Source organism: Chrysemys picta, chromosome 14 (genome assembly GCF_011386835.1).
Source record: "Chrysemys picta bellii isolate R12L10 chromosome 14, ASM1138683v2, whole genome shotgun sequence".
In the NCBI taxonomy this organism is placed as follows: domain Eukaryota; kingdom Metazoa; phylum Chordata; order Testudines; family Emydidae; genus Chrysemys; species Chrysemys picta.
Window position 1 is genome coordinate 34924848 of NC_088804.1, and position 13444 is coordinate 34938291.

The window sequence follows — 13444 nt, forward strand, 5'->3', positions numbered from 1 at the left end:
CATCGGCATGCTGAACCCTAATGACTCTGTGTGGACATTGCTACAGCACAGTGCAAGCTCTAGTGTGTGGTTCTTATTGCATTGTTGCAATGTCCGGTGTGTGACAGGCTGGTGCACTGTTGATTCACACGCTGGCTTGGCGCACACTAACTCACCATGCAGACAAACCCTCCGGTTAAATTTGCAGTCAGTGCGGAAAACTACCCCTAATGTTTAAGCCTGCATGTAGCCTCCACTCTCAAAGTCCAGACAAAGGAGAAAAGCTCAAGAGGAGGGATGCATCAGATAATATTACCAAGATGTGCCAAGGTGATGTGACCAGGCTTACATATGATTTTTATTTATGTTTTTTTAGCATAAAAAACTTGGACCAAAGGGAGACATAGATATGAACCCAGAAGACAAGAAAGAGGAGAAAAAGCAACAAGGAGAACTCTACATGTGGGATACGATAGAACAGGTATTATTTCCTAGATGTTTGCTGCAGTTTGTTGCAAGGTTTTTTTAATTTCTTTGGTGTTTGAGCTTTAAATGAGCATTCTCAACAGCAATAGGGGAAAATATTTGCTTCTAGCTGACCTGATGTGAGTATGGAAAAGACACTACGTAAGATGTTGCGTTGTTAAATTGCTATTTATTGTTACAGCTTCTTGGTGGTGGTTAATAGTTCTATTTTTATCTCTTTAATTTTATGGATAGAGTTGTCTTCTTGTGTTGTTAACAGTTCTAACACTTGTCTTTTTGTTCTAGGCATGGACTCGGCACTATTGTGCTATAGCAGATGAAAAGCTCTCATTCAGTGATGCTATAGAACAGAACGCTGATGACGATTCATTAAAGGTGATTACCTACCAGACTGGGGGGAGGGAAGCTCGGGACCTCTGCCTTGCAGTGCAGAGGAGGGTGTAGGGGCCTCTGCCCTGTGCAGAGGGGGGCTGAAGCCCAGAGTCCTGGCAGGCACCTCCCATGGAGCTGAAGCCCCGAGCCCCGGCAGGTACGCCCCCGCTCTCGAACTTTTGAAGATTGTCATATGGGGCTCTGAGGGACAGTAAGTTTGGCCACTCCTGATATATAAAGAAGAATTACACTGTCTAAAGGAGTGCCATTCTTCCTTATCTCTTGGCCAATGGGAATTACATGCTCACATCAAGAGAATAATAAGATTATTTTCTCCCTTTAATATAAAACCAAAGGGAGATGAGTTTTACATGAAGCTTTTTAACATTTAAGGTCAAATTCATCCTCTTAAACTGTCCCTGCAGTGTTTACAGATGCACTTGTTTTCACTCACAAATCATTTGCCCGTACAGTTGTTCAGTGGAGGGTCTGTGCCAGATAATTGGGTGCACCTGCAAATGTCACTTAATGAAAATGTGGGTCTTTATTAAGCACTTTGATAATCCAGTTTTCAGTAAAACAAAGTATCTTTAGTGCAATGAAATGGCTTGTGGGCAGTTTAGTGCTGAAACAGGTGTGTTTAACAGCAATCAAATGCTTTATTGTGAGTATATTCGTCTGCCAGGATATTATTCCTATTCTAGGACTAAACAAAAGATGATTCATTAAATAATGACACATAACACAGCACACCTTTTCTTTCCTTTTTACTGTTTATTTAGGAAGCATTACCAGGTTTAAAAACCCTTACTATGTAAATATCAGAAACAAAACAATAATCATTACAACAGTGAGCTTTTGTTTAAAGAGGCATTACACAGGAGAATAGACCTGAGTCACTCTCTAGTGGGGTGTTGCCATATTTCAGAATGAGCATCATTATAACACAGGGGTCGGCAACGTTTGGCACGCGGCTCACCAGGGTAAGCACCCTGACGGGCCGGGCCAGTTTATTTACCTGCTGACGCAGCAGGTTCGGCCGATCACGGCCCCCACTCGCTGCGGTTCGCCGTCCCGGGCCAATGGGAATCGGAGCGGGTGAGGGATGTGCTGGCTGCGGCTTCCCTCCGCCCCCATTGGCCCGGGACGGCGAACCACGGCCAGTGGGGGCCGCGATCGGCCAAACCTGCCGCATCAGCAGGTAAATAAACTGGCCCAGCCCACTAGGGTGCTTACCCTGGTGAGCCGCGTGCCAAACGTTGCCGACCCCTGTTATAACACCTATGACATGTAGTTTCTAGTGATTTTATTAAACTGAGTGAAATGTCTGATTCTGTGTATTTAACAGACCAGGCATGACTACCAACTGTTAATATTCAAAACAATTAGACAGATGTACTGGTTTGTTTTCAGGTGAATCTACTTTGCCTGAGTATTGACTAAAAGATAAACAAAATACTTAGATATTTGGTTATTTTCCTGGGTTCACAATCGGTCTGTTAATTTTCCCATAGCAACAACCTCTCATTTGTTTTAACCTTTCCTTTATGGTAGGACTGACTTTCTTTTCCAATGAGAGATTACCGATAGCCATACAGCTACTAACAAAAGAAAGGTTAATTCTTCATTTCCTTTTGTGTGACCATTTCCACTAGAAATCCCCAGGAGAATTTCCAAAGCATCATTTGGGAATAAATATCCAATAGTTCGTGATATCTGGTTATATACTTTCTAGTGACTGGCAATGTTCCCTCTAATTTTTCCATTCATGTGCGAAATGAATTTTGTTATGTGCTGCAATATGGAGGTGATGTGTGGCAGGGGTGTTGGAGGGGGCTCAGGGCTGAGGCAGAGGGTTGGAGTGCAGGGGGGCGAGGGCTCCGGCTGGGGGTACGGGCTCTGGGGTGGGGCTGGGGATGAGGGGTTTGGAGTGCAGGCTGTCCCGGCCTGCAGCGGAGAGAGAGGACTCCCCCCAGCCCTCTCTCCTCGCAGCAGCACCTGGGCTGGGTGAGAGGTGCCTCTCCCTGCCGTGGCAGCTCCTGGGCTGGGCAAGAGGTGCCTCTCCCCACTGCGGTAGGTCCAGGGCTGGGGCCGGGGGAGAGCCACCTCTCCCTGCCGTGGCAGGTCCGGGGCTGTGGGAGAGGGGCCTCTCCCCGCCACAGCCCTGAGCACCTTCCCGGTCCTTGATAGGCTGCTGTGCAGCTGCGCAGCTTAGAGGGAACTTAGGTGACTGGAGATATCCACCATATATGCATAAAGTCTCCTTCTTCAGCATAACTTCTCCAATATGTAATCCTATTCAGCATATATTAACTTGATTGGTGCAAGGAACCATTGAAACAGTATCTTAAAGACATTTTCTTTTATTTGTTGCCACTCCTCTGAGGTTGCTGGCCCTCATTTCCAGATCAAACCCCATTCCTCTGGGATAATTTGTCTATTCTGGTCCTTTTCCCAGTGTATCACATATGGACATTTTTGGTTAGGAAAATTTTCTGCAAAGATTTGATATAAATTAATTATAATGTTTTTGTTTCCTAATTGACCAGATGCCATCACTTCTACTAAAGTTATCTTTCTATATAGACAGTTTTGCTAGAAAGTTGAGAAACATAATGCCTATCTTGAAAGTAGTGGTACCATGGGAGAGTGGGCCATTTAAAATGATCTTTGATCTCTAAATAAGTTAGAAAAGTTTCTTTACTAGGTAGCTGGTCTCCACTGCTGTATGTATTCCACTGCTCTCCCAATCTTTAAAGCTCTCTCTCTGTAAATAGCACTTGTCATCCAAAGGTCTTTCAGAGGTGAGCAATTATTATCCCCATTTTACAGATGTTAAAGCTGAGGCACAGGACTCAATAAGGGCTGGAATTTCAGCGATGCCTCAACCTGGCTTCCATCTGTCAACATGGAAGTTTGCATGTGCGCTCTTTCATCACTAACATCTGTATGCACCGTTCAGCCACATGCAAACTAGATCACCTGTCCATGCAGGTTTTAATAGTGGGAGGGTCTCATATGATTATTCTGGGCTGTGATTAGCTAAAATCCTCCTGTCAAAAAATCCTAAAATATAAGCTGCTCTGATCTATAAGAGTATGTTCTTTAAGTTTCTGGCCACAGATCATAACTACTTGCACAAGTCTAGGAAAGTGAAAATCTTTTGACTGTAAGCAACCTGAAAAGTGATCTGACTTACCTGAATGCACATTACAACCATAATAAACCTCTCCATGCTGAGGAAGGGGGAATATGGAAGTCCTGACACAGAACTTGTTGAGGAATATTAAGAAAAGGTGCACAACAGCCATAACCTTCCACAGCATGTGGCTAATAGTTTGTTTTTCATTTGATAGCAAACCGTACTTCAGATTTTAGACAAACATTCTTTCTTTTTTTTGAGGGTATTGAAAGTTCAAGGAAGCTAGAAAATTGACCTGCCATTGTAGAAGTCCTTTTAACTGAGACACAACCATTTATTGTCATGGTAAAATACAAGTTAAAAATGGAAACTCTCCTCTTGTGATCTAGGACGTGAAACGTACTGAGTTGCACTGCAACGAGAAATGGTTCCATGGGAAAATGAAAGAGGGGAGAACAACTGCTGAGAGGCTGCTCCAGGAATATTGTGCTGAAATGGGTGGCAAGGATGGAACGTTCCTAGTTAGGGAAAGTGAAACTTTCCCTAATGATTACACCCTGTCATTCTGGTATAGTTGGTTTTTTGATACTGATGTTGTTTATTCTACTATGTTGCATAAGAATATATTTTTTAGAAAATATGATTTTATAGCTGCTATGGGAGGAAGTAGGAGTGGGGGATTTAGTGCAGTTGTGGAAAGATCACACTTTTTTGATTAAGGTGCAATTTAGTCTAACGTTGCTAGGCACAATTGGGCTCCATTTGGGGTTATGTTCATTGATTGGAATAGGTAATAGAGGTCTAATTGGTCTATTCTTCCACTCCTCTAAAGCTATAGGAGCATGAAGGGTTTGTTACAATATTTCTTCAGTATGTGGGCCAAAACTGGATCTCATTTGCACTGGTGTAAATCCTCAGTTTCCAAGCTGAGCAGGTAGTTTCCCAAGTTCATTTCCATTGGCAGAGTTTGATCTTGTTGATAAAAGAGGATGTCCCTGTAGGGGAAAAAATAAAAGATTTTGCCTAATTCTTCCCAGTCTGGAGTTATAAGTAACAATATATCAGCTACTGGTGAGAGAGCCTTCTGCGCTAATTCTACAGTGATGCATATTGGTACATTTAAAACTCTGTAGGTTGAAAAGAACAACTCCTAACAATCTTATTATTTGTTAAAGAAACAACATGATTTGCTGCAACTTTATAAATTCACAAACTAGAATTAACCAGGAGCAGGTTAGAAAACATCCTAAACGTCCATCTTTATTAACTGTTATTTTTCCTTCCTCTTCATTTCTTAAGGAGGTCAGGTAGGGTCCAGCATTGCCGTATCCGTTCTAATAGTGAAGGAGATACCATGAAATATTACCTGACCGACAACCTCACCTTTGATAGTATCTATGATCTCGTTCAACACTACAAGGAAGCCCACTTGCGATGTGCTGAGTTTGAGCTGCGTCTGACTGATGCTGTGCCTAACCCCAAACCTCATGAAACTAAAGAGTATGTACAGATGAAGGGAAGTGCTCTGTTAAAGGGTGCAACTTTTTGTTGTCGTATATAACCATGGATTTCATGCATTCAGGGACACTTTGGTAGCAGCTGTCATGGGAACAAACTTCACTGATTTCTAAAAACCTTGAAAGATTCAGGTTATACTCTGGGCTTCATGGGGGGCTAATGGTAAAGCAGGTGCTCACTGGTAACTATATGCAATTCAGAGAAACAGTGAAAGCTGTAATTCACCCAGAGGATACCAAGTCCTTCCTGTCCCTGCTCCCTTTCTTTGCTTGCTAATTTAAAGAACTCAGCAAGTAGGGTAGGTGTTGAGTTGTTGCCTGTGGTCTGGCAACTAATTTGGGGAATTCAGAAGTTACTGTTCATGCACCATGTGCACTTTTGGTCCATACAGATCAAAAAAGAAAGTTTGCTTTGTGTGCAAAACATATGTCCATGACTTTAGACAGTTTTCATGTTCTGGGGCCTGATTCTGTACGGTCATATACATCCTGAGATACCTTTTGAAGTTAGTGTGAGTTGAGGGTGCCTTGTAGGATTCAGCTGTTTTTGTTTTTACATCCCTGGGTGGAGAGCCACAACTACTGTAAATTGTTCTAGCTCCACTGAAATCCGAGCCAGATTCTACCATTGTTACTCATCTTGAGTAGTACTTGTGAGAGACAGAATCTGGTCCTCAGGAAGTATCTAATGTCTGCTGTTTTTCCCTAGCCGATATCGGGACTCTTCCTTAAAATCTTCCATGTCAAAACTCTGACTCCAGTCTGGCATTTGGTTATGAACAGATAAAGCAGCATTTTCTGCCATTGTTCTATGAAGACAAGTTGATTTATGTTCTATTACTATAAGCAGACAAGGTGTTCTGATGTTTTCCTGATGGTTTTACCCCAAATAAGCTGATGTGTTACAGTATTTTGCTTTAAGATGCTGTCATATGTGTCACGATGAGGAAAATCTAATGTATAATTTATCTTGTAATGTCTCAGGCTATAATTCTAGTAACACCGCCAGTTATTCTTACTGAGTGACAATTTGACAAGCTTTGTAATCACTTGTCCATTTTCTTTCCCTCTGCTGTAGTTGGTACTACCGTAACCTGAGTCGAGGAGAAGCAGAAGACATGTTGATGCGAATTCCTCGAGATGGAGCGTTTCTGATTAGAAAGAGAGATGAGCCCGATTCATTTGCCATGACGTTCAGGTAAGAAAAGACACATGTGACTGTACAACATATAGGGCCATTCACGCTCTCTGGTTTTGAACATGAAAATCTTCCTATTGTAGCCTTTGCATGAATAAAACCTGAGTTTGCTCTTGCAGCTTAGGTAGTTAGCCACACAGTTTCTTGATGTGCACACATAAGTGGATGCATGGGCAAAATATATGTGCATGTATGGAGTGGATAATTTTGAGTGTGGCTAAAAACTTGGCCCAGGATATCTCATACTGTAGTGTGTGTGTGGACCTCTCTTGACTTCTGTGAAACTGCATTCCAGTGCAGTTCTCTGTGCCGGATCAGCACTGCGGACCCCAGGTCTCTGACTAGGGGAAACCTAGTTAAGTTGCATAATAATTTGAGGTTCATTCATTCAGCATCTGTTACATTATGCAGCTCACTAACAATGAAAGTTGCCATCTGTCTGCTGTTAAGTATCCTTGCCAATGGTAACTGCTTTATAACAACAGTTTCTCTTATTGAAACTGTGTGTTTATAAGAACAGTAATATACTCTATTGCAATTTTGAATAATATTAAGTTTCTTTAATCATGTCTGTAATGCAGTATAGAATATGGTCTTGGAGAACAGATACCTGCTGTCTTATTTATGTACTTTACTTTGCATTGAAGATTTCCAGACTTCTCAAGTCTGCAGTGAGCTCTAGTTTCATCTTTCTCCTATTGGGAAGATAGGGTATTAAAGTCCATTATGGATTATATACAGTAGTATCCTTATGCAAACACTTCATAGCCAGAAAAGTTTGTAGGTTTGAAAATTTTGTAGGTATCCTCATGTATTGAAAAGTGGGTGGGTGGTGGTTTTTACAGTGATTACCAAAAATTCAAAATTTTTTGCTTAAGTGGATAGGAATTTTTCCTTTAAAAGTAGATTGCAGTGGCTATCAGGAGCATTGTAGGGATAAAGTAGCCACTGTTTCTGGGGAGACTGCTTCTCATCACCTAATAGTGATTGACAGTGACAGCCTTCCAAAGAGAATCTTAGTCCAGATAAATCCTTTTTGGCTAGATGACTGGTGAAGCTGAGAGGAGTCTGGAATGTGAGGGTTAACGGGGAAATGAAAACAGGAAAAAAAAAAAAGAGGGTATTTCCAATGCTCCACATATTGGAGATGGGTGAGAATTCCTGAATCTGTTCTATTTGTGAGTTGAATGGGGGAACCTGAAATTAATTGGGATAAATGAGGCTTTGGAAAAGTGTGGAACTTTGTTATACATTTAAAACATGTCGGGGGATAATGATCCAGTTCATGGTAAGTGAGGTTTTACTGTGCTAGGCCCCAGTGACTTTTAAAGTATCACAGCACCTGTACTAATTCCACAGAGCTGAGGGGAAAGTGAAGCACTTCAGAATTCGACAAGAAGGCCGCCACTTTGTGCTGGGCACCTCTGCCTACTTTGAAAGCTTAGTCGAACTGGTGACCTACTATGAAAAGCACACGCTGTATAGGAAAATGAAACTGCGTTACCCTGTGACTGAGGAACTGCTAGAGCGCTACAGCACGGCAAGTGATTACCTTTGTAACGAAGTGATTCAGTGAAAGATAAACACCATCATCCTCCATGGTAGGAGGCGAAGGAGATAAAATTCCAAACCCACCCAGAAAAAGAAAAAAAATAACCATGTACATCAAAGCAGCTTTTTGCAGCTTAATTTTTTGTCCATTAAAGAAAACCATTTCTGTAAGCTAGGGGACCTGCAGTGATTATGGAACCAAAGCCATAGAACCACCTGCTAGTTTTTTCAGTTCCACATAATAATCTCGCTCAGCATCTCAAAGTTCTTCACAAGCATTTAATGAATTAAGTGATACTCCTGTGAGGTGGTATGGTCATAATACTGTTTGATCAAAGATAGGCACAGGCAGGTTAAATGACTTTCCCAAGGCTACATGGTGAGCTAGTGATAGAAATGGGCCTCTAACTGAAGCCAGGGCTCCCAGCTCTAGTCAGCCCCACAGTTTCTGAATTGCTGAAGTGATACTGTAGATACGTGTGAACAGCACATAAGGTCCCTTACTTGGTAGAACAGTCCTGTTGTAGATTTAAAATATATTTCCTCAACTCTGTTTTTTTCCTCTCCATTTTTAGGAGAAAGATATTAATTCACTCTATGATGTCAAGATGTATGTGGAGCCTAACGAAATAACCCCATCAGTGGTACGTTTATGTTCAAGTGATTTTTCAAACTAACCTTTCTGTAGGTGCCTGAAAAGGTATTAGAAAATTTGTGTTGATTTTTCTGGTACTTTCAATATTTGTATCTGGCTTGTGGGGGGAGGTAAAACTCAAGAGGGGTATAATTTTTTCAGCCCATCCTCCAAAATTGCACCTATGCATTTTCTCTATGCAAAGCTAGTATTTACTCATCCAGATGAGAAATCGGGCACCTGGCTTCTCAGTGTGCCTAGGTGATCCTGATTTCGCATGCATGCTTGTGTGGATGTGCCTGGAAATTTGAACCTACATTTATGCACCAAGTAAAAATGATTACTCGTGCAGATCAGGTTTTGCATGCAAATGAAGGTGGACAGTCTTGCACACTTTTTATAAAGCACTGAACTTTTAAAATTACCTTTATTATGCATTTGTTTAACATTTAAAACAAATGGCATGGTAAATACATATTTAGTTGTAATTCTCGCAAAAGCCAGCTTGGCTGTAAATGCACATTCAGCTGTAGTTGTTTCTCTTTGTGACTAATGATTGTGAATTACTGTGAAAGAATTCAGATAGAAGTAAATTCAAGATAAGGAAATTGCTTGTCCTGATAGAAACTTGGGTTTCCTAGAGGAAATTTATTCTGTGGTATTGTTGATGAGGTTTTGAAGGGGATGATAGGACTGCTGCGTACTCTGAAGAGAGAGAGACTGCATCCCAAGCCTTAAGGCTCAGATTGTATCTGGGTGTATGTAAGCAGGGATGATAGCTCATGGTTCTCTGTGTTGTATAACCATGCATCCACAAAGAGTAGTACTCTTGGCTGGTGTTTGAAGAATACTGGTTAACAGTGACAATCCCTTACACCAGCAGATGTCACTCTGGAACCTTAGCGTAAGCTTACCAATTCTAATAAAGAAAGAGATCTGATTTCTTTTTTCTTTTGAGATGGATTTATTGATCATTTTGTGACCTGTCCCTCTCTCTGACCCCTTTATTTTGTTTCCTTTTAAAGCCTCAGAGAACAGTGAAAGCCATATATGACTATAAAGCTAAAAGAAGTGATGAATTGAGCTTCTGCAGAGGGGCCCTAATTCATAACGTCACAAAGGAAACAGAAGGCTGGTAAGTTCCTTGTAGAAGAGCCGGCACGGAGTGTATGTGATGGGGAAATGAATTCAGCTTTGTGTGGGCGGTTCTTAAAATCTCTGCTTCTGACCCAGCCGCTGTTCTTTATACATCCCAGAAGTCGATGAAGAAAGAAAATCCCCTTTTACTTTTCTCAGCTTCACACCTTGACACACATTGTTCCTGCCTGGCTTTTTGACAAGAAGTACTGTAAAGTGTTTGGTAGCCATCAAAGAGCTTTTGAGAGGAGTGACCCTGTGGATAGCACTCCATACTGCTGTGTGACATCCAGGTTTGAGTCCCAGGTCCAGTCCTTTGCTGTCTGGGATGGCAGGGGTCACTGTCTTTATCAGGAGGGAGTGACTTGCATCGCTTGGTAACTGCATTGTGGACAAGCCAATAATGAGGTTGATGGGATCTGAAAGGAGTCCCATCTGTCTCTCCTAGATAGTAACATTGCTAGCCCTCAAAGGAAAGGGGTATCCTTGTAGAGAAATGGGCAGGGGAAAAATCTTCCACTGGGAATAGCAAAACTTGCTATGAAGGAAACCAGTGCTGCTTTCTGGAACAGCTGGCAGTAGTGGTTCCAAGTATGGCATGGCTTGATTTTTTTTTCTGCTACCCACATTCTTTTGTTGATCACCCTTTATTGCAGCCTCGGCGCTCCCTTCATTGCCTTCTCCCACTCTCATATCTGTACCTTCCCCCATACCAACAACCTATGCTCCCTATCTCAGGGTGTCAGGCCTGCTCCCTTGCCCCATTCACATCCCTCCCAAAAAACCCCTTCTTGCAGGAGACCCTCCAAAGGCTAACCCTGTGTCAGTGCAGCATCCCTCTCCAGGCTTTGCACAACACCCCTGGAAAACCAAAATGGGTTTAGGTTATCTCCATCCTCTGAGTATCCTCCCACAAGTTTTCTTTCCTACCTGGCTTATACGTTGATTGGAATGCTTAGGAATCTAATGTCCTCTAGTTGTTTCCACAAAGCAATCAACCACATAGGCATTGGCTACACTTGGCAATTCATAGTGCTGCCGCGGCGCTGTAAGTACTCCACCTCTCCGAGGGGAGTAGCTTGCAGCGCTGCGAGCGAGCGTGCAGCGCTGCAGGCGCTAATTACACTGGCGCTTTACAGGAGGAGGAGGGGGGGCGTTTTCACACCCCTGAGCGCAGCAAGTTGCAGCGCTGTACAGCGCCAGGGTAGCCAAGGCCATAATCATCATCATGTTTAGTGCTGGAGGGGAAGCTTCTTAAGTCATTAACTGCAGTTTGCAATAGCTGCAATCTCTTTGAAATCACCTACCACAGTTATTGATCTCTTTGTTAGAGCTTTTAGCTACTTCGTCACTTTTATTTTGGCAATGGCCAACTAGCAAGCTGGTTTTGGGGATTAATGACCAATTTATTGAGGGATTATTACTAATTAATGGTCTGTGTTTGAAGGTCTTCAGTTGTCTCTTTTTTTAATTTCAGGTGGAAAGGAGACTATGGAGAAAAAGTCCAACACTATTTTCCATCTAATTACGTTGAAGACATGTCAACTGATAACCTTGCAGACCTTGAAAGCCAGGTGAGGAGTTCAGGGTTTGGTTCATGTCTTCCATTAGCACGGTGCTGCCCTCTGCACACTGAGCTGGTTTCTCTCATTCATGGGATTATAACTATATGTTGTGCGTGACGCAGCCTTAGCACAGAGTAGAAAAGTACACTAAGGCTACATCTTCACTATGGGGGGGGGTCGATTTAAGATACGCAAATTCAGCTACCCGAATAGCGTAGCTGAATTCGACGTATCGCAGCCGACTTACCTCGCTGTAGGGACAGCGGCAAAATCGACCTCTGCGGCTTCCCGTCGACGGCGCTTACTCCCACCTCCGCTGGTGGAGTAAGAGCGTCGATTCGGGGATCGATTGTCGCGTCCCATTGGGACGCGATAAATCGATCCCCAAGAGGTCGATTTCTACCCGCCGATTCAGGCGGGTAGTGTAGACCCAGCCATAGTGTTTGCTGTCCTTGGGGCTGTGCAGACACAATTCTCTTCTGTCCTTGATGCCACTAGTTGTGCTTGGCAGGTTATTCATTATGGAACCGCATTTGGGGAGAGTCGTTGATGGGGTGCGTTATAAGAAGGCCATAGCAATTCCCTGCAGGCTAAAGATTAGCATACAGGAACTCCTCGCTTAACATTGTAGTTATGTTCTTAAAAATGTGACTTTAAGCAAAACAATGTTAAGCGAATCCAGTTTCCCCATAAGAATTAATATAAATGCGGGGGGGGGGGAAGGGATAGGTTCCAGGGAAATTTTTTTCACCAGACAAAAGACATTATATACAGTATAAGTTTTAAACAATTTTAAACAATTTAATACTGTACTCAGCAATGATGATTGTGAAGCTTGGTTGTGGTGGTGGAGTCAGAGTGTGAAAGAGGGTGGATCATCCAGCTGCTCCTCTTGATATTCTTTCCAATGTGCTGGGGGGTGCTCAACCCCCGGCTTTGCCGCAGGCCCACCCCTGCCCCGCCTCTTCCCACCCCTGCTCCATCCCCTCCCCCGAGCGTGCCATGTCCTTGCTCCTCTCCCCCCCCCTCCGAGCTTCCTGAACACCGCAAAACAGCTGATTGCTGTGGGCGGGAAGTGTGGGGAGGGGAGAGTTGCTGATCCTCTGGGCCGCTGGTGGGCAGGAGGAGCTGAGGGTGGGTGTGGAGGGAAGCTGATAGTGGGGCTGCCAGCCCACCCTTGTTCCAAGCCCCCACGGCCAAACAACGTTATAAGTAAACATTGCGCAGCTTTAAATAAGTATGTTCTCTAATGCATTGGCGATGTAACAGCGAAACAACGTTAACCAGGACAACGTTAAGGAGTAAGGAGTTACTGTACATGGTCAGATTTTCAGATAGATGTGTGGAACAATTATGTGCTCCACATAAGCACTTAATTTGCCAACATAGTTACTGCAGTGGTTTTTGCAAATGGGAAAATGGGGTGTACAAATGCATCTAATTAGCTGTTTTCACACCCTGGTACCTAGTACATAACTGAGCCAATTGTGCATGCCAAAAGCATGTGAAAATGTGTTCCAGAGTCTTGGACAAAGAGCAATTTAATCTAACAAATGAAAGCAAAAGTCTGAGTAGGCAGTTATTAAATTGTGTGAATCCTTTTGGTTTTTTAAAATAAAATGTTTGATGAACCCTCAGATCAGTAATGCCTTGGGTGTGTGTGGGGAAATTTATATGAACACTTTGGTCTTTCTGGTATTGTAAAGGAAAGCTTTAAAAATGAGGAATTATGCCAGGACAGTAGCTTTGTAATGTAATAGTCAAAACACTGCATTTGATTTCTGAATTCAAGTGGCAAATGTTTACAAGTTGGAAAACTGTGAACCAGTCGAAGTGAAGACTCACAGATGAACCAGGGTTATT

General features: G+C 42.8%; 1 protein-coding gene across 3 annotated transcripts in view; it reads left to right on the forward strand.

Annotated features, from left to right (window-relative positions):
* The window catches only part of PLCG2 (phospholipase C gamma 2), a 116764-nt gene that overhangs the window by 83590 nt on the left and 19730 nt on the right, over window positions 1–13444 (forward strand). For all 3 annotated transcript variants that reach the window (XM_065567267.1, XM_005292307.4, XM_042852125.2), the window contains 9 exons: window positions 356–460; window positions 751–840; window positions 4369–4547; window positions 5279–5479; window positions 6575–6694; window positions 8054–8234; window positions 8821–8889; window positions 9905–10014; window positions 11494–11590. In XM_065567267.1, coding sequence (XP_065423339.1) covers window positions 356–460; window positions 751–840; window positions 4369–4547; window positions 5279–5479; window positions 6575–6694; window positions 8054–8234; window positions 8821–8889; window positions 9905–10014; window positions 11494–11590 — 1152 coding nt within the window. The remainder of the gene's footprint in view (window positions 1–355; window positions 461–750; window positions 841–4368; window positions 4548–5278; window positions 5480–6574; window positions 6695–8053; window positions 8235–8820; window positions 8890–9904; window positions 10015–11493; window positions 11591–13444) is intronic.